A 20,601-nucleotide genomic window follows, 5' to 3' on the forward strand; every position below is an offset into this window, starting at 1 on the left:
TTTCCTCTACATGTACTATGCAACGGCCTAATAGCAAAATTTTAGAAACTCTCCTGCAACAAAAAAGAACAACTTTTAAAAGAAAAGATGTCCAGTTTTCTAAATCATAGCAGACTGCAATCAGGGCAGGGCATTATTAGTTTGACTGGAGAGGGCACGCTGTGTATTACACATTTCTAACTGATGCTGTAGGCAGATCAAATAAAAGCCTGCTGTATTAGGAGTTAATTACAGAGGACATTTCTCTAACCTCTTTTCTTAATGGGTTAGCAATTATGTTTATTTTATTCACAAGGAATAAAATGTCTCTAAAATAAGCACGCAGCTGTTTCTTATATTTGTGGAGAAAAGAGCAAACTGGTAACATGTAGTACAAGGATTTAAGCTTAAAATAAATCTGCAAGCTACAGTTTAAAAGTAAAATATACAATACTCAGATATTCAATATGAATGTCTAAACCTACTGTACATTTTTATTTGAATCTCTTTTTCCAAATTTACAGTTTAGTATAAAAAAGGTCTGCAGATTTCTACTAAAACGCTCAACCACCAAGTCATGTACTGGTAATGAAATGGCAAGAATTAAGATATTGGTTTTATTTTTGCAGAAGTAACTTCTCTGAAAAAAACCCAAACAATTGACAATATTATTGCCACAAATGTAGATCAACCATGTTCATCTTCAACACAAGCACTTATGCATCTACTTACTACCGTGTTCATTTTGACCCTGGACCAAATATTGTGGACCTTTTATTGCATCTGTCTGAACTATCACTCCCTGTCAACCTTCCACCTCATAGCCGTACTTTAAATCTTCAAAGTCACATTCTGCAATTAAGACTGATCCATTTAATCACTGAAAGTCAGGTGCATTTTCTCCAGCTCTGAGGTAGCTCAAAGTTAATTTATGACTCCATTGCCATTAGTGCCGTTTGGCATTGACTTGCAGAAAGCTGAATTTCTGAATGAGGGAAAAAAAATATTTAATTTAAATGGAGAATTGCCTTTTCTTTCTAATAGCTCTCCGATTTTCCTTCATTACATGCCACAAAAATTCAAAGTTCAGCTTCAATGAGCAATATCAGGGCAACACAGACCCCTGTTTAAAAATATTCTTTTCTATTGCTACAGTTGTGCAATTTCTCCAACACACATCTCAGAACTGTGTGTGCTGTAAGATAGAAAACAACAAGGCTGCAAGAGTTTTATTGCTTTGCTACACAGGTGTTCATTGTATTATAATGACTTATCATACTCGATGATTATACCAGCAGATGTTGGTTCTGATAAGGGGAACACTACTCAATGGGATTCTGGAGAAGACTAAAATCACTGCTGCTCTGCTCTTCTCAATTCTCACATATTTAATACATACATTGCAGCAGATTTTGGGAAAAGTGACTAACATAACAAATCCAAGTATTTCAGGTTGTGAGGATGCAGCAAATCCAGTGCCTTCAGCCATGCAGCACGGGGAGAGAGCACTGGTTCACATTTGAAAAAGAGATTCAAGCAAACTTAGATTTATTGAAGCCTTAAGTAACATTTTTTAAATGACTATTTTATGATCAGCAGAACTGTAATGTAAAACAAACTCAAGTCAGACCCATGTCAAACTGGGTAATGGGACTTTGAAACATTTTCACAAAGCATGCGGCAAAGGTGTGTGGGTGTCTTATAGGGAAAAAATGTGTGAAAATGTCCACACAAAAGAGTAACTTCTGACAAACAGATCACATAGGGCTATCTACAGAATGAAAACAACATTTCTTTCTAAACTAAAAGTCATGATGTTTTTAATCTTGAAAGTGTGTAAACTGTTTTGGGTCTACTTCCAGCTTGCTTCAGGTTTCATTTTGGCAGGAGTAGAGGACAGTGAATAAAAAAAATTGACCACGAGTCAATGTGGATTCCCCAGAAAAATGGATTGCTGCTTTATTAATCTCAGTCTTTAGTTCTTACAGGGATGCAATCACACATACTTTACAATCATGTGCTTGTTTCTCCACCTCTTAGCTTTTCAGCTGCATATGAATCAGTTATACTAAATTCACAGGTGCTTTATGTTGCTTTTCTGATTGATGTACCGAGAATAACATGCTCCAGTGATGTTAGGAAGCATTTTTACCTTGCAGTAATTGTTTAACAGTTACCTAGCAACTTGAAAGGGGTTTCCATGCTGCGCAGGGTAAGAAGAGATGAACTAGCAGACTTGCTGAAAAAAAGTTTGTAAGACTAAAATTAGCTAACTTGCTGGACATATTTCATCCTTTTCTTTTCCCTCACAGGATGAAAAAAAATGAAAGCAAGAGAACACAGTATCCTTTGATGTGGCTTTCCCGCTCTCTAGAGACACAAATCCCATGCATTATCAAGCATAGCAGTCTAATGCAAAAGGAGTTCCAGTGTTAATATTCTCAAATAACTTTAAAACCTGACAAATGATCTTAGAAAAGCAATAAAACGCACCAAACATTTCCTGTAATAATACCAAATACCAAAATAAAAGTACCAGAATGAGCCAAAATAAAAAAAAGCTTTCATATTTCAAAATTAATTTTGCACATGTACAGTATTTGCCTTTAGCACTAAATGAAATCAATCTTACGATGTGCAAAAAGTTTTGTCAGATTTTAACAGTGTCCATGTCACGAGGAGATATTCTTTGACACCCAAGGGCTTTCTGCCAAATCTGCCAAAGATCACATGTTCTATAAACAATCCTGACTTCTTATTGCAGTTTATTAGCTGGCATTATTATAGTCCTTATTCAACAGAGGCTGCCTACCTCTACCAAAACAAGAGAGAGCATTTGCTGCAGTAAAGTTGCTGTGTTTGAATGTGAATTAATTGTATTCACTGTGATCTGGTTAGTTAAAATCAACAATTCATCTGAAATACGGTATGGTAAAATGGTTACAGCCACATTCCAGTCATGCAAAGAGTTCATAGCACCAGAGAGGAGAAATGGTTTGTTGCTTTAAACCTCACTGGAGATCTGCCTGGAGGTCATTTCTTTTTCATATTTACAATCTCCAGTATCATTTGAAAATTAAACATGTCATATTAGAAAAACATTCATTATATGAAATAACAGAAAAGCGGTCAGCAAAAACATTCACCATTGATTTTTGCAGTGCTTAGACTGTTCGGATCTGGAGTACTGAGTTGCAAATGTTGTGAAGCTTTAGATTTTCTTGTCAAAAAAATTTTAGACCTCAAAATACAAGGAAACACGATCATATTAGGTATAATTACATAGTGGAATGGGAATCTAGATTGTGTAGAATTAAACCAAGTATTCCACAGAACACTAAGCATCCATATTTTCCTTGAGCTGAACAGGATGTGGTCTCCATGAATGTATGTAATTTAGAATCTTTTCGATACCAGCACAGTATGTGGCTTCCGTTTAATGATAATATGGTGTGGTAACCATCACTGGTTATTTGACATTTTCATGAAGAACCTTGCTACTGCATAAACTTGAAAAAAAAATTTGTTTCATAAGGAGATCAAATGATAGCTAAAATATTTTGAGCCATTTAGCTTAACTATGAATATAAAAAAAGTAATTACCTACAGGTTTCATAACTGAAAAGGAAGAAGCCAATTTTTCTTTGTGAAAAACATGCAGCTGCATATATCTGATATGAACATACTCAGACTGTTAATATAAACCTCACAATGAAAGCACACATCTGCACTGTCCAACAGGGTTATCTGCTACAGTAAACGTAATTGTTTCTCGATTTATCAAGCCAGTTCTGGACACGCAATGCTTTGGAGCTGCACAAAAACAGAGCAGCACACTGCAGCGTGGGGAGAGAGGGGGAGCAGGTAAGGGGAACTGTTCTGTCTCATGCCTGTGACACGCCTTAAGACTGTCAGGGGAGACGTGAGAGCTTCCCTACTTTCAACAAAGCATTCTTGAACCCAGAATGTTGTTTTGATAAATGCTGGTTATACAGCAGTTCGACAAGCAAAGAAATGTAGTACTTGGACAATACCATCTCCTTTTCACACTGTACCAAACCTATGTATCTCACACCAATTCTGAGGAGGCTAACCTGGCTTTGATTCCACTTAACCAATAAACAGAGTACACTTGGTTATAGACAGAAGCATCCTACTGTCACTTTGATGATAATTGTAATGCTTGATTGACCCTGGGAAGCTATAGGAACTGACAGTTGTGCACATGTGTATGTGTCCGTCTGGTACTCACATCTGAGAACTACGAGAATTTACTAGAATTGCCTAGCAAACTAGTCATGCTTAAGTCGGGAAAACATCTGGCAAATAACACGTAATTTACACAAATGCAGAATGCTGGCTTCATTCAAGAAAAGAAGATATGAGATCACTGGATCAATTAGCTACTAGCAAATAACCTAGTTGTGCCAAATTACCTCTCTTTTGTAACCTTATAATTTAATGTGCTGTTAATGGTCTTAGATACATAATAGAAATAGAAACATAATTCATTAAAAATTAATTAAAATACTATTATGTTTGTTCACTACTGTTATATCTATGTTCAAGTTTCTTTAGTAGGTTTCAAAGCATCAATACAGAAGATTAGGTGGGTAGCTGCGTCAGCATGCGTAGGCTGCAAAGGAACAAGTAATAGGTTTATTCCATGCTGAAAAAAAGAAGAAAGAGAACACAACGTTTCGGCCGTGGAGCCTTCTTCAGGTGTGAGAGAGACAGGGCAGTAGGCATACTTGTATTTACAATACAGAAGATTGTAAATTAAAAGGATACAGTGCACTTGTCAAGTGCACCCAGCGATTTAAGAAGGGAAATGTCCACAGATCGTTTCCCTTACACTCAAAGGACAGAGAGCACACTCCTGTCATTTCTGAATATACCAAGAACATTTTCCTTTCACACTGCTCATTTGCAACAGCACCGAGAAGTTACTTTCTTATTTACTGTGACTGTATGATACTGAATGTAGGATAGGAAAAAAACCTGCCACACCACTCCCACATCCTATCAGGTATACAAGGCTGGAGTCCACTAAAAATAAAACTAAGGCATCATTGGGTCCATCATTAAAGAAAAGGCCCAACATAATGAAATAATGAGGGAAGAAATAAAATTAGAAAAAAGTTTAAAAGAACACAAATGGAGGAGTACTACATTTTTGTAATGCATTTCAACAACCAAGTATTGCTAATAGACGGGTATAAAAATATTTGGATATGCAGGATAACAAGGGGTGATGTACAAAAAGGTGTGGGCTTACTACATAACCGTTTTCAGCAGGAGTACATTTTCTCTCCAGCTGAAGCAAAGAGGAGTGAAATGCACCCTGTTACGTAAGCACCTGCACCGAGTGCATCTTGAGAACAGCCTCCACTGAGGTGTTTTCCCTGTGGTGCGATTTTTCCTGTCCTCTGCCATCAGGAAACTGAATAGCAGCCCAGTGTGAAGGCGCCACAGAAGAAAAACTAGTATTTCCCTTGTGTGCTGGGAAGAGTGGAAGGGGGGGGGAAAGAAAACAAATGTGTAAGATTCTCACAACCCTGTAGTGACCTCTGTGGAGCATCTCTCCAGAGGTCCCTGGGGACTCGAGGCTCCCAGACAGAAAAAACGACGCTCGGCACAATCATGGCTTGTTTATTTTCCGAAGCTGAGGAAAACCCCGAAGCTCCCTACACAAACCTCTGAGAAACATTCTTCTCGATAGGGCGTTTCTGGTTGCTAGACCACTATGACTGAATTCTCATTGTGAGATCTGCACTATTGCCTGTGTATTTTCATTTCTCCTTCCCTCATTTTGAGCATATCTACGAGCTGTTACCTCCATACAAGGCAGATCTGAGTCAATACAATTCAGGGAAGAGCTTAAAAAAAAACAGGTGTTAGAAAATACTTACCAGAGCAGATTTGCCAACACCTCCTGAACCAAGGACTACTAACTTGTATTCACGCATCATGCAGCACTTCAGTTATCAACGTCAACACAACTGGAAAAAAAAAAGAGAAAAAAATGGAAATATTAACAGGTAACCGATAATTGAACAAGCTGACACTTCACAAACACCTGACAGTCTACAGTCTTGTCACTAAACAACAATGTCTTTCTGGGGCCCTGGGTGCAATTCCTGGGGTGCTCTCTGTGTGGAGTTTGTGTGTTCTTCCTGTGTTCACAAGCTTTCCTCTGGGTGCTCCGTCTCTCAGTGCAAAGACATTCTGGTAGGTTCATTGGGTTCTGGGAAAACTGGCAAGTGAGTGTGTGCATGTCTGTGATGGACTGGCGTCCCCCTGTCCAGGGTGTACCCTGCCTTGAACCCCTTGCTTGCCAGGATAGGGATCCCCTGTGACCCCGAATTGGACAAGGTGGTTTGAAAATGAATAAATGGACCTGCCATACAGAAACTAAAACCCGCTTCAATTGCATGATCAATTCCAGCTCCAGGCTAGTGAGACACTGGAATTAAAGACTGTGGAAAACAGACATGCACAGTAATACATGTAACTAATGTATATTCGTTAAATGGAACTCTTAAAATGCTCTGATATGACTAATTTAAATCATACACCTTGCAAATGTAATTAATTTCTTGCACAGATACCACACGCTTTAGTAATAAGCTACTTCTTATTTCACTCCTGTTTTATGCAATGCAATTAAATTTCTTCCAGCTGAAACCAACTTTTTAAATTTTTTTTTACGACTAAAATGGGAGAGTGGGTTGCACGAGAATAGAAGCTAGAGAAATGTTATACAGCTCGGCCAGGCTACTGAAGCATGGAAACAATCAGAAAATCTTTGATCAGAATGCACCCGAACTGAAGCCGTATGATCTGCCGGCTTCTGCAGGATAATGACAGTCAGATGTCCAACACCTCCACAGCTGCATTTCTTTTCAGATGGGTGTTGGTTTGTGTTTCACTGTTCCCCTCAGTGACTTCCTCTTTGCAAGTGCTTATTCTTTCAACTCTACAAAGATACTTACTGGTATTTAAACTTCCTACTAAATTTACTTAAACAAAAAGCATCAAGGTACCATTCCAAAAGAAGTAAATTGAAAACCAGTGATGCCACCAGGCTTCAGTTGTAGAATTTAACATCCTCGCCCAGCTGGGATACCCGACACCCTAAATTAGTCACCACTGTGCATTATGAGGAAGACAAACATTCCCAGAGCCCTGTTTCTTCATTCAAAGGTGTAAAAGCACCTGAGCCTTTGAAATGGGCAAAGCAATAATGTCTAAATGTTTGACTCTTGATAGTGACATTTTTCATGCTGTTTCTACCACGTACAGAAAAAGAACCAGAAAGTACTGCATCGGTACTCCAAAAAGTTTACAAAATCTGTGGGGTAAGAACTCCACATAATACGCATTTTTCCTAATGAAAAATTCAATTAACCATCACCGTAAGAGAGGTTTCAGTACAAAAGACTCCACGTATTGTGGCAGACCACACCAAGGCCGATCTCAGACCTTACACATATACGTAGCACACACCCCTCCATACTGCCCACACAGCCCTGAAAGAGCCTCAACTCCAAAGCAATTTTCACTTCCTCTTTCATCCTGCTCATGATCATTAGGCTGACATCCAGATGAGCGGGGGGGGGGGGGGGGGGGATATGATAACAGAAATTAAGAATCTTTTTTCTGCACCCCCCCTCATTAACGGTAACCTAGCAGTTGGCTGTAGGTCGGGGGAGGGGGGAATAAAAAGATCAAATGGATTTACAATAAAAAGGAAAAAGACTACATTTACATTCAGAAGGCCACCTCCTACATGGCAGCACCTTCTAAGCTGAGGCACAAAGTTAAAACCAGGAGAAGCTCAGAGAACAAGCCATTCAGATACATCCTGTGAAGATGCAGTGCCGAACACTAAGACCCTGTATTAAACATAACACTGCTGCTTCTACGAGACTTCTCAAGCGTCAGTCCCAGAGGAGCTCGGGGAAAGCTCTGGGAACAGACAGCACATCCAGAGCACAGTCAGCACAGCACTCCTCACCCCACCCCAGATCTCGCACTCTGCAGTGCGTGAAAAGATCACCACCACTCTTCCGCAATCCAAAAGCATACAGCTACTGAAAGAGTTCAGTTTTAGCTACAATTAAGTGACTGAGCTTTCTGCGTGTAGAAATTAGAGACGGTAACCATACAGTCTGCGACCATGTTTTTAGCTCCTGTGTGGGAATTGTGTTCATTCTGCTTAATAGTGCTGAATAGCTTTGAACCCCTTTCAGCTCATGAAACAGGTGTCACTCTAACAGGATATGGTGGGGTTTTCTCACAGAACGCAGATAATAGCAATTGGGGTTTGCGCCGATATGGACAAAACGTTTCAAGTCCTATAAATTAACTAAATTAAAAGATACAGGGCGGTATAAAGGAGGAACCTAAAGTAAGAAAAAACATCATTAATAGCTCAATTTCAGGTTTAACACAGACGCAGACGCTTGTCGAGGAAAGAGACACCTTAAAACTGTCATTTACTGCAAGTGGTTTAAGTACATCTCAGGCAAGAGAGAAATGAAAAGTAATTGATTATTCACAAGGGAAACAATATTTAAGTAATCATAATGACCAAAATTTATTAAAAGGCTTGGTAGGAATAGGTGTTCCATCATGCAAGACTATTCCGAACAGTGCAGGTTCATGATGCTGCCTGTCCTACGAGACTCCAATACAGAATCCCAGTCATTTTGACACAACACATGCAATCCAGTTCTTAATGCGACAGCATTCTACAGAGCTGGGGACTGTGGTGAAACTACCATTATTTTTTCTGCCCCTCCCATCCAGTTGCTAAGAAGCACCAGCAGCAGCGGTGTGCAGGTGTGTGATTCTGTGCATTTTACAGTGCCAGGAGTCTGCTTAAAAAAAAAAACAGAAGGTGAAACACGATCTCCCCTTAGAGCTCTTTCTGCCATCTCCCAGTGCACTCCTACACAACGAAACAAAAATAAAAAAAACTCCGTACACAACGAAAACAAAAAGAAAGTTCTCCTCAACAGCACAGAAAGCAGAACTGAACAACCAAACAGTACGAATGCACAAGAATTGAGACTTCAATTGCAATAAAAACAGAAGTACTCCTAACACAAAGACAACACACATGGGTAAAGGGCTGATACAAGTCAAAGGGAAAGCACGCTGAAAATATTTAGCTTATGATGCCGCTGCTGAACAAAAGTACAAAAAAAATTACAACGTATGCACATATTCTAAAATAACACTGGCTTAAAACAACCAACCAACCAGCCAGCCAGCCAGCCACGCCTTGAGCTGCTGCATTTCTAACATCTTGGCTTTTCTAAAACCGTTCATCAGGAAGTGGCCCACTGAGCTGTGACGCTGAGAGGTGTCTTGGGAGAGACAGGGCAGACCCAAGGTAAGGTGTCATCTTTCCACTTCAGTGAAATTAGCGATCTGCCTTGAGCAAGGGCGGTGGGCTCAGAAATGCCACTCTGGTATCGTGTTCGCAGTCAAGAGCAGTTGATAGTGATGCAAGAACCCTACTGGCCAGCTGTCATTTTCAGTACTCTGGGAAGGCTACTGCAGATCTGCTAAATATGTATTCTCAAATAATTAGGGCCAATGATTGCACCATTGTTCGGCCTGAATCCATTGGTCTAATTGTTAAAAAGTAATTGTGAAATCACTGCTCAAAACAGTTGCACCCACACTGGAGTTGCAAACTCTTAAGAAATAAAACACTACTAAGTAGGTCAACTATGTGACATCAGTGATTTACCTTTAGGGTGTGTTACAGACAAAAAAAACACAAGTTTTAAAATTGTTAAAAACATGCACCTCATTCCAGTCTCGCAGCAAAAAAACTGTTTTGATCAGTTAGCCCATAGCTTATTTTAAACTCCACTATAAAGAATCTTGGTGTTTTAGATAGTATAAATGTTTTAGAATTATACTGAAGCAACCTGTAAAGCCCTGTACTGTTGGGACGGCTCTTAACTAACTTTTGAAACTCACAGTCAACTCGTGTTTCTCACCGAGAGGGTGAAAAACAGCAGTCACATGAATTAAAATTTCACTCTTTGGGACCATGTACACAACTCTGCAAAATAAGAAAAATTAACGGAGTGCTCAGGAAATCACTCAATTCATGAGGCATTTAACAGTCTAGTTGCACAATACCGATTAGTAACTCTGCAAGATCCATTAACAAAACACAGATTAGCCCTTTCAGAAAAACCTAAAAACAGCTCTCAAAAGTATCAACTTCACTATCTTGCCAAAGGAAACTGTTTATAATACAGGTTGGCTTTGGTACACTGCAGAACACTTACGAAATAATTGCTCGCCAGAGTCAGTTTCTTTCATTTCAGCTCGGAGTAAGAGGCCTACATTAACACCTTAACTGCTGCTTCAACGGAAGCAGGCAGGAAGCACCAAACACTGCAGCCTCGACGCACTGAGCTCTTGTATCTGTGAACTGCATATGAATTTTAGCACCTTGGTCTGTGCTTAATTCCAACAGTTCACCCTTATCTTTCCATTTAACTTCTGCTCTGCTTAAACACAACACAACAGTGCCCAGGTACAGCTTCTGAATATGGATAGTTTTTTTCCCCACTAATCAACACTGCACTGGTACAGAGAAAGTGAAACGGATTACAACCAGTTCACCGTCACTGTAACACTCGAAGTTTATTAAAAGAACAGAAGAAAGTGACCATGTGTAGAAATAGATCCATAGCGGAAGTTCAAACAGCTTCTGTGTACTGTAGCTGCAAGTAATCCTCAGTACACTACACAATTCTAGAGGCAAACAACACAATAACATGCAAAACAGTCGGAACGTCAAGGTGCGTTTACAGCAGCTGCTGTTCCCTGAGGCCTCCCCTTCTTCATCCTGCTTCTCTCTGCTACAGTGAAGAGACCGGGCTTGGTGGAGAGATTTCTAAATGCAGAGGCTGTTGAGCTCTGGCAGGTTTTTGCTTTTATTACTAAGCTTACCAGCACAAAATAACTTGTGCACATAAATGCTTGGAAGCCTTCCCTCGCCACAAAGAAATGCATGGAAAAAGAGTGTGGAATTGATCAGCGCATCAGAAGCTCTTTAAAGACCTGACTAACCTGGCTGCCATGCATTGTCTGGCAGAACGTTTTCCTACGAGGGCTGTAAGAAATGATCAGCAGACGCATGAAAAAGGAGACCTAGTTATTTTTTTGTGTTTAAGTTAATACCAAGGGCGATATTGAGCAGTAAAGCCACGACATGCTGAACATTTGCAGGGTACTGGGGAGAAAAGAGATTAGGGAGGGAAGGGCTTTCTCAAGCTTATCAGCAGATGGAACAAGGTTTGAGATTTCCTTACACAACTGCCAAGAGTAAAAAGCTCTGAAACTACTTTAATCAGTGGGAGGAAACCTGCCAGATTTTAAAAAGTACAGACAGGGTTACACGCCGATTTAAAGAGTGACTGCAGGAATAACATGCGCTACTTGATCTGGGATGCTTTTCCACTTGATGTTCTATTTCACCATATGCTTGAAAAAAGCTTTTCAAGCTTTTTTCAATGAATGAAAAAAAAAATCAAGTACATATAACAATAATAGAGACTAATTTTATGAGGGCCCCTAACAAAAAATATACTGCTAGAACTACATTCTGAAACCATCTGAAGTAAAGAAAATTCTTTAAATCCAATAAACCCAACTTGTTTTTTCAGTGGACGACAATGTGCGCATGAACCCACAGAAAGCAGGTCTCCTCCTACTAAAAGCTCCGGAAGGTTCTGTATACTCTTAAATGAGATGATCCACATCCTTCTGGGTTCCTTAAAATAAAAAAAGGTCTTCTTTTAAAGTGTTTACTGTGGAACAAAAAAAGCTCAACACTTTAAAGTGTTTTCTGTGGAACAAAAGCAGAAACATTTCAAGGTTCCAGAGAAAACGCGGCTGCTTTTCCTGTAGGGTCTCCCCGCTCTGAGCGGAGAAGGACACCTGCTCGCTCCTGCGTATCTTTACTCGGGGTGGAAGGCGGCTTTGCCGGCGGTCTTCACCAGAGCCGGCTTCTCCTAATGAATCCCTGCTCTGTCTTTGTCTCAGCGCTTTGCCGCAGATGCGGAGAGCGCATCCTTACTGCTGCTGTTCTTGGCTTTGTGTTAGCGGAGGCTTGGTAGCCAAGAGAAAGAAATAAAAAAAACACAAACAATCGAACAGAAGAGATGTCAATTAAGAAATGTGAATGCACTGTATTACAAATGCAGGTGATCTGCAAAATACTGGGTGTAAGTTTTTTTTCACCTGAGCTCTGAACAAAGAACAAAGCAACTCATGTCTGAAGAACAGGAAGGTGACTGGAGGCTGGGGCCAAAATCCAAATGTTTCGATTGTAATGCAAGTGCTGTTATCTTGCACTTCACCTACAGAAGGGTAAAATTAGATCTATACTACATTTATATACTTTGTTTTACAACCTTTTTGTGTTGAAAAGACAGGGAAGTTTGGAGGATTGTACTCATTTGCTTATTTTAAAACAAAGCCAGACGGAGTCTTAACTATTAATCTCTAGGCATGTATGAAAGTCACCTTCATAGAGTGAACATCCTTGAACACTCAAAAAACAAAGACATGCCTCATAAATAATGATTTGTTCGGAGTGCCAATGCTACACTTTCAATAGACACTAGAAATATCAACATTGGCCTTAAATACAGTATAAGTACAATTTCTAGTGTTTTTATAAGCTAACTGATCTGAAGATCTAATCCAGCCATTTCTTGAAAAAAGCCTGTAGCTTTTTCCAGACTCTCACTCCTATAAAGCAAAAATGTGCCACCCCTTGGTCTTTTTTAAAGCACTTCCTGTTTCAATTAAAGGTTTCAATTTATGTCTCACTACCAATTCTGAAGAAGTTCACAAGACTGACGTTTTCAATGCGTTCAAAGCTAAAAAGACTTTTTTACCTGGAATCGTGCATGTTCTGCACAAACTGGCATTGATAGGGATAGTTTTTATCAAAAAATAAAAAAGCTACATTTAAGAAGGTTGATTTTTTTAAAAGTCTCCTAATTTTTTAATGAACTTTTGCAAAATCACATCTTTGTGGCACATTTAAATTAGTGCATGCTAAATTTCTGTGAAAGAATTACTCAGCTTCCTTCAAATGTATTATGGTAACAAACAAGTGATCCATCAAACTTTCTTTGGCCGCAGTGTATTTGGAGATAAGACCTGACAGGAAGTAATGCTTCTGTTTCAAAACGTGAGTAAATTGAGGAACTGTAAGCCCCATTAACAGATCAGAAATAACGAAAAGCAAACAGTTCATGTGCATGTGCAACTGACCAATAATTCTAGAACCACTGGTATTTACGAGTATCTTGACAGTCATGTCCAAGGGCCCCAGCTCAGCCTCATAAAAGGTCAGGGCATAAAAATCTTCAGTGGCAGAGAAAATCTTTCATTTTATGTCCGTGCCAATGTTACAGAAATTCCAATTAAACCTCCACACAAGACCAGTAGTAATTTTCAAACGAATCTGCTCTTCAACTCTGGAAAAAAAGGGGGACTGCCCAGAGGTCATATTTCATATGCCAAGAACAATCAAGAACCACTCCAAGTTATGTTCCACAGAGCAACATTAAAATAGAAAACCTTTCTGCACTGGCTTCCAATAGAATAAAGGAAATAAGTGCACATGCCCTGTGGCTGCTGGCTGTCCCAGAATACCACTTAACACAGAAATGTAGGTCAGTTAACAAAAAAAAAAAGGTCTATGGTCTTTGTTTAGACCCCTTTAAAGCATGACCCTCCTTAGGTTTAAAGCAGGGATTAACGTAGTTCCTCCTAAGGTCCTCTTTCTCAAGTTGAGGACACGGGTCGAGTAAGGTTAAGAAAAATGTAGTCTCCCTTAGTCAAGGGTTGGGGAAAAAAAAAGACAGCAATTCAGGATCTTTGTGTTCCAAGTGAAGCAGCGCTACAGCTGGGCTATGAGGCGTTCAAAGGCAGTACAGTAGAGCCTTTTATCAGACATGGCATGAGCATCCAGTGCACTGCAGCTGTGATCATGCTGAACCTTGCAGTTGTCTCAACCCGGCAGCAGAGGTGAAGAGATGCTGCTTCCCAATACGTCGGATAAATGATCCGAACAGGTTTATCTGTGCGAGAAGGTCAGGTGATTAATGATGTGTTTGAGAGAAGAAAAACACGCGGCTAATCCAGTTCTGGGTCTCTATTATACCCTAATAATGAGGGCTGCGAGATTAGGAATGTCAGAGGGCGATACTCACTGTGGAAAAGGAGAAATGGTCAAATTACAAGCACAAACCACATTCAGCATTCTGATACTTTAGGAAAATAGAGAAGGCAGAGTGTAGCCAAAAAACGGCAAACTCACAGATCTGTCAATGTGGTGGCTTTTGACTTAAATGTAATCTGGAAGTAGATGGAAGATTCTTTTAATTAAAGCTGAAAAGCACATTGCTGTGAACTGCAGCGAGATCAGAGCGTTATCAAGTTAAAGCCAAGACGAAGCCAAGCTCTGCAGAGCTGGTGTTGCTACAGAAACTGTCAAACTCAGCTGACTCTTGGGTGTTCTGCTGAGCTTTGTGAAATGTGAGTGAAATACAGCCTTAACTAAGTGCGTTACAGAATGCCTTGGCATTAGCAGGTAACACTGTAATGAACAAGGACAAAAGTACTTGAGGACAAGACAGTTTCACCTATATTGTTGTGGGGTACGCCAGAGCCCCAACCTTCCCAACTGGATGATCGCTGCTGAGGGCGGAATGGGATAAGTGGGCAAGGGCTCTACTGGCTCCCCGAGACACAGTGACACCGGTAGCTATCTGGGCACTTGTAGGCTGTAGGTGAGGGATGCATTTCTCTGAACCTCTGGAACGCTGCTGCCAGGGACGAGACGCGCTAAAGTTGAAGCTGTAAGGTTTCTAAGTCTTGAGCTGATGCATGAAAAACACACAATTGGGTGGCCATGTGACAAAAAATAAAAGCAGATTCTAAATTGAGAAACAAAATTCAAATTACAGTACTATGATGATGATTAATAAAATAGTGTAAATCTTTTTTTTGGAAGTGGTGGTATTTTCTCTACATTCTGTCTGTACTATATTAACTGTAACCATACCAAACCTTTTATAGACAACTACTGCAAAAGGGACGGTTTGCATTATATTCACACCTTTAATGCTACTTGATCTATTCAAAAAACAAAATGAATATCTTAGTTTGAAGAAATATGCTGAAAGATAGCATGTGGGACATGAGAGTGTTACTTCAGTGTACAGTGCAGGATACAGGAAAATCTAATCATTGTTATACTCTGCTCAATGACATTTAGCTACGCAAAAACTAATTATCGTGTCCATCTGGACTGTTTTTAAAGAGTTTAAGCCAAGTTCTTTAAACATCCTCTGTTTTAGCAAAACACAGCACAAAGTAAGTTTCATCTTGACCTAACTGGATGAAGTCACTGATTTTGAAACATACATGATGCAAAATATCTAGATAAGAACAGAAAGACTCTGTTTAGCTTGGTCAAGGAAGATTAATCGCTTGATTTTCAATGGATTGGAAGTGTCTCTGTTCCCAGTCATAGAAGAGTTCCACAAAACACATGAAGCGTGAGATGTGGCTGCACTGTCCCTATACCAGCTAAAAGAACATTTATGTTGAAGTCTGTCACCTCATTAGTCTCCAACATACCATAAACTGTAGGAAGCTGATTTCAAGGCAATCACTAAAGGAGGAGAACAACGTGATATTTATTGCAGAAAATGCTGTGTAAATCAAATCAGCATGTACATATAAAGCAGAATGATGGGCTTATTCCACAACTAGGGAAAAATACTGCACAGCAAGAGGCGTGTACATTTTCTAGAGCCCACAGAAAAAGATTTATACTTCATTAGCTGCCACACTGTGACATCTGTTATTGAATTCAGAAGAGTCAATGCATTTCTAAATTGTCGAAGGAGAACAGTGAGCACACGCTACCAAACACCCCCACACACAAATCCTCGTGCTAAGACTGGAAGCGCTAACCTATTCTTAGGGATTCAAGCAACCCTGCCTGGGGTTACTGCAGTACCAATTCTCGCAGCATACCCCTCACGCTGTTACAGTAGATTATGCCAGACTAGAAGATAAATTGTTCTGATTGAGCATCTCTGTGCCTTCCCTGAGCTGAAGAGCAGAGCCTGGAAAAGATTCCAGCTGTTGTACGGGAGCAATTTTCCTGCCAGGCTTCAGTCACCTGGGTTGAAATCAATGCAGAACTGGCACACCCACAATGCTGTTGCAGAAGAAAGCATCTCGGATTATTCCTGCTTTTGGTCCTTCATTATTAATGCAGGAGCATGCTCTGTTTTACTCCTACCCAACTCTCTATCTCCAGGTTGTACTGCAGTACATGACTGCCTGTGTACAAGTGAGGAAAGGGAAGCAAAGCTTTAAGACTTGGGTCTAGTGGCAAGGAGTACCAGGAAGTAACTTAATATTTATAGAATAATACTAAGTTTTTTATATAGTATTATATAATGACTTAAATATGATAAACTACTGTCCTACACCCTTAAGCTCAAGGAAATCTTCAAGGGAAACAAAGGAGAAAATGTTAAGTCTTTTGCACAAAGGAGGACTAGAATTAAACTCTTCTTCTGGGTGGAAGTAAAAATTCATAGTCAAACAGAGGGGAAAAAAACGGTTATTATTACAGAAGGGAGAGACTTACGCCTACAAGACCTGCTTCCATTAAAGTTGCTTTAATGAAGCTACCAATTACCGTGGCACCACAGGCATCTTGGTCCCAAACGGACCGAGCATCACCTATTTGCAGTGCGGCCCCCTGCCTCTTCTAAACACTCACCTGCAAGCTCAAGTTCTTCTTTATCGGCGAAGCAGAAAGGAACAGCTAAGGCACACTTTAATGGGCCTTCCTAACCACGCAGGTAATGCAAAGGTCAGGCCATGGAGCAGAAGATGCCAGAAACCCATGTGGGGAAGAAAGGGCCAAATGTAAAGTCGAAAGATCTTCAGCGGAGCACGCGGTGGGTCTACTACAAGGAGGTCTACCCTACTGTTAATGGATTAATACCGTCATACTGGCCTCGCTAATGAATGAGCCTCTTGCTGCTCGAGGCAGCTCATTACAGCCTGGCTGGGAGCTCAGCCTGAGAGCGGCATCTTGAGCTAAGCTCTCTCAGCTGCTTCGCCCGGCAGAGCCGTGCCAGCCTGACCTATGGACTCGCCTCCCCCTCCTGCGGTGGGCCCATCAATTTTTCATATTGGCGGAGGGGAATGAAACACGGAGCCCAGCAGCTTGTTGCTTTGCAAATAACGGGGGGACTTCCTTTCCTCACAGAGAAGAGAAAGGCGCACAGAGCCGGAGAGAGCGAGCTGCAGACTAGCTCGCTCTAATTAAACGAGAGACAAATATCAAATAAATAACCCTGTAAGGCTTCATATGCAGCTGATCTCAACATGCGGTGTGAAAAATAAAAGCAAAAAAAAAAATCTAGCCTAAATAATTGACAAAGTCAACAGCATATGCTGACGCTCAAAACCGAATCTACTGCTTTCTGCTGTGTTCTTAATCAAAAATAAGAATAGCATGGTCAAATGACTTGATTTGAAAACTCAATGAATAATCTAAACATGGTCACAAACCAACAACTACCAACCAGAATGTGGGCAAAAGAATACATATTACATCAAATGATACGTTATTAACAACATTATGAGAGTTTAGACTTCTGATAACTAACCAGAGTCAACTGCTTATCTTCTCAAGATAAGCTGGTACTGTACAAATCTTATTCTTTGCCACGAAGTAACAACTTTTTTTAAGCACCACTTTCATTATTTGCAGACTTCTGGGGGCGACGGTAATAACATCTTCCGCAATAGTCTCCACCATTAAAGACAATTCATTTAGTCTCGCGGCAAGATTATTGCTCGTGCTCTCTGAACATACGATTAATCCCACACTGCTACTGCAGCTGTCAACAAGCCTTTTAGTGGCTGAGGAAAAACAAAAGCAAAGTTTTCGGTGAAGAAATGTGTGGTTCTATTAATCATTCATCACTACAACTTTTTTCACCCATAAATTGATCTTTCCTACCTTAATTCTTTAATCCTTCACCACACCAAAAGGAATTGTGGTACACACAGTGGTACACTGTGTACACAGTTAATTCCATTTTGAAATGGGTAGCTAGCTTGATCAAACTGGGAGTCAGGGAAGTCATGTGCTCGAATATAAAGAGTCACAAAAACTTCCTCTTCATGAAACTTAATGAAGAGTAGGACAGCTATGGCTTTACTCCGTGTTTCCTGGTGATAATTTCATGCATCCTGTTAGGAAAAAATACATTTTTCCTTGGGTATCTGCATCTGTTTAAAACTGTGAGAAATACACTTTTTCCTAAAACTTAATTTGGCCTTTGATTCACGGTGCTGTAAGCTACTTACATGCCACAGCTATGCATGAGGATCTACATGAATTAAGTTCTAACTCTAGTGTCCTAGCAAGATGGCCTTAAGCATTTCAAGAAGAGAAAAGGCTGTATTAATTAGAGGGTCTGGCCCCAACCTAACCCATAACGCAGTTATGGAAATATGCAACACAGCTGTGCCTGAACACCTAGCCATAGAAATATCTGGATATGGGCCACAAACCTGTGCCGAGTTTATTCGGGTTGTTATAAGCCTAGCTGGACAGAAAAACCGTCGACACACGGGCCCCTCCAGGGCCAAGACTGGGGATCCCCATCTTATCATCAAGGGTACTGCCTGTTCGAATTCTGCATGTGACAGCACAGCTAGGAAACCAAAGCACCAGACACACAGTAATCTGGAATTTACCATAAGGTGAATCTCTTCTCTCCAGCGGTTTATAATCTGCCTCTGTTGATTTGGAAAGACTGATTCACAAGCAAAAAAAAAAAAACACATTTCGCCGTTTACACCAGCGCCTTAATCAGAAATTGCTTCCTGGGTGGATACATGCATTGTTTCATTCAGAATTGCTCATCGTCAGTCTTTAAAATAAAACAGAAATTCCTACCATGGACTAATTACACACCTTGAATTAAGACTGGGACAATCAAGTAGTCCATCAAAATCATCTACTGTTGTGCACTACTGACAGGCAAGGCTCTCTGTTGATTCAGATCAGGCTTTTGCCCGATACTCTTCCTTGTGATACTAGACTCTGTGCCGAGAATCATGCCGACAGTTCAGCACTCTGCATTCAACGCTCCTTGGCACTTGACTCTTCCATTCTGAACATAAGCAGCCTAGGACATGTAGGCACTGCTTCACGCACAGGACAAACAGACAGGCCTTGAGCTAGTCAGTCATGGTCTCCTGACCAGGAGCAGCTGCGTTTCAATTCCCTTCACTTCTGCTATTCCAAAGTGCAACAGCAACAGAACAACACTCGCGCCAAATAACAGCCGTCTGCTTATTATGAGAGTTTGAGCAAAACAGTGATTTACAAAATTGTGTCTTCCTCTCTTAAATATGCTGTCAGCGAGTAGCTCCGCGTTTTCTTCAGAGCCACAGCTCGTCTGTTTGTCGGCCGTCATTCCTGAGCCCAGCTTTCAGTAAGATCTAGTTACTCCCACTAAAACATGAAAGTAATGCAAACAACAGTCTCCACGCTCTCCGAGATTATTTTTTTTAAATACATTAGGAAAAGGATAGAGTTTACTTCAAGCTATAAGACTGTGTGAATCTCAGTAGTCACTGTAAGGCTCTTACCATGGGATCAAAAAATCCACAACCGTAAACTCAGGCCCAGGACAGTAACAATTAATACACCTTTGCACTGCATCTCCCACTGTAATGCCCTGTTAGTACAGTATTTGTTATTTGCTACAATTTTCTCTTCTCATGTCTCTCATATCTCTTCTCTTACTACAGCCTTAGTTACACATATGCAGTACAACCCATTTCTAGTAAATGTTATATTGAAAGTAAAAACAGTCTCCATTACCTCAGTTGTACAAATTACACTAAAACTCTCTCATGCTGAGATTACCGAGATGCGGCAGAGATCTATCCATCTCATTCCGAAAGTCCTAAAAAGCATGACATTTTCAAAACAGCCTAAAGCAGGATATGACAAATCATATTCTGCTAACAGTACCTCAGCGAAAGTTAAGTAACCCCGGAACATAAATTATAATCCGAAGATATAAAAAAAACAAGTATTGAAATTGGCCATATCATTTACACTGCCCTGTGATAATTCAGCATTTTTATGTAACCAACTTGTAAATGACGGTTTTGGGAGTTGCACCATTTCAAGACACAATGCTGCTTTTGCAACCTGGGTGTGGATGCTAAGTGGCCTCAGCTGTATGACAGCACTCTGGGCTCCCCCAGTAACGCTGCAGCAGGGGTACATGAACATCCCACTTGGCTTACCATGCAAGAATCAAGTGCAAGGTCAGACACGGTACTGCGCGCCAGTAATTCCATTTCAATTAGAGCCACACAGAGCGTCTGGAACCAATATGAAGCAAACATCTGCTTTCCAAACATTACGTAACACCCCTTTTTCACAACAACCTTTAAACGGTTTGGAAAAACCCTGATCTGAGCTGAGCCAACACCCCA

The 20,601-nt window shown here is 40.4% G+C and overlaps 1 protein-coding gene across 2 annotated transcripts in view; it reads right to left on the bottom strand.

Annotated features, from left to right (window-relative positions):
- Positions 1-20,601, bottom strand: part of LOC148829363 (ras-related protein Rap-1b) — a 59,911-nt gene that overhangs the window by 17,193 nt on the left and 22,117 nt on the right. For both annotated transcript variants that reach the window (XM_088923532.1, XM_088923533.1), the window contains one exon: positions 5,892-5,981. In XM_088923532.1, coding sequence (XP_088779658.1) covers positions 5,892-5,951 — 60 coding nt within the window. In that variant the 5' untranslated portion in view covers positions 5,952-5,981. The remainder of the gene's footprint in view (positions 1-5,891; positions 5,982-20,601) is intronic.

This window comes from Atractosteus spatula, chromosome 8 (assembly GCF_055471065.1).
Source record: "Atractosteus spatula isolate fAtrSpa1 chromosome 8, fAtrSpa1.hap1, whole genome shotgun sequence".
Lineage (NCBI taxonomy): Eukaryota > Metazoa > Chordata > Actinopteri > Semionotiformes > Lepisosteidae > Atractosteus > Atractosteus spatula.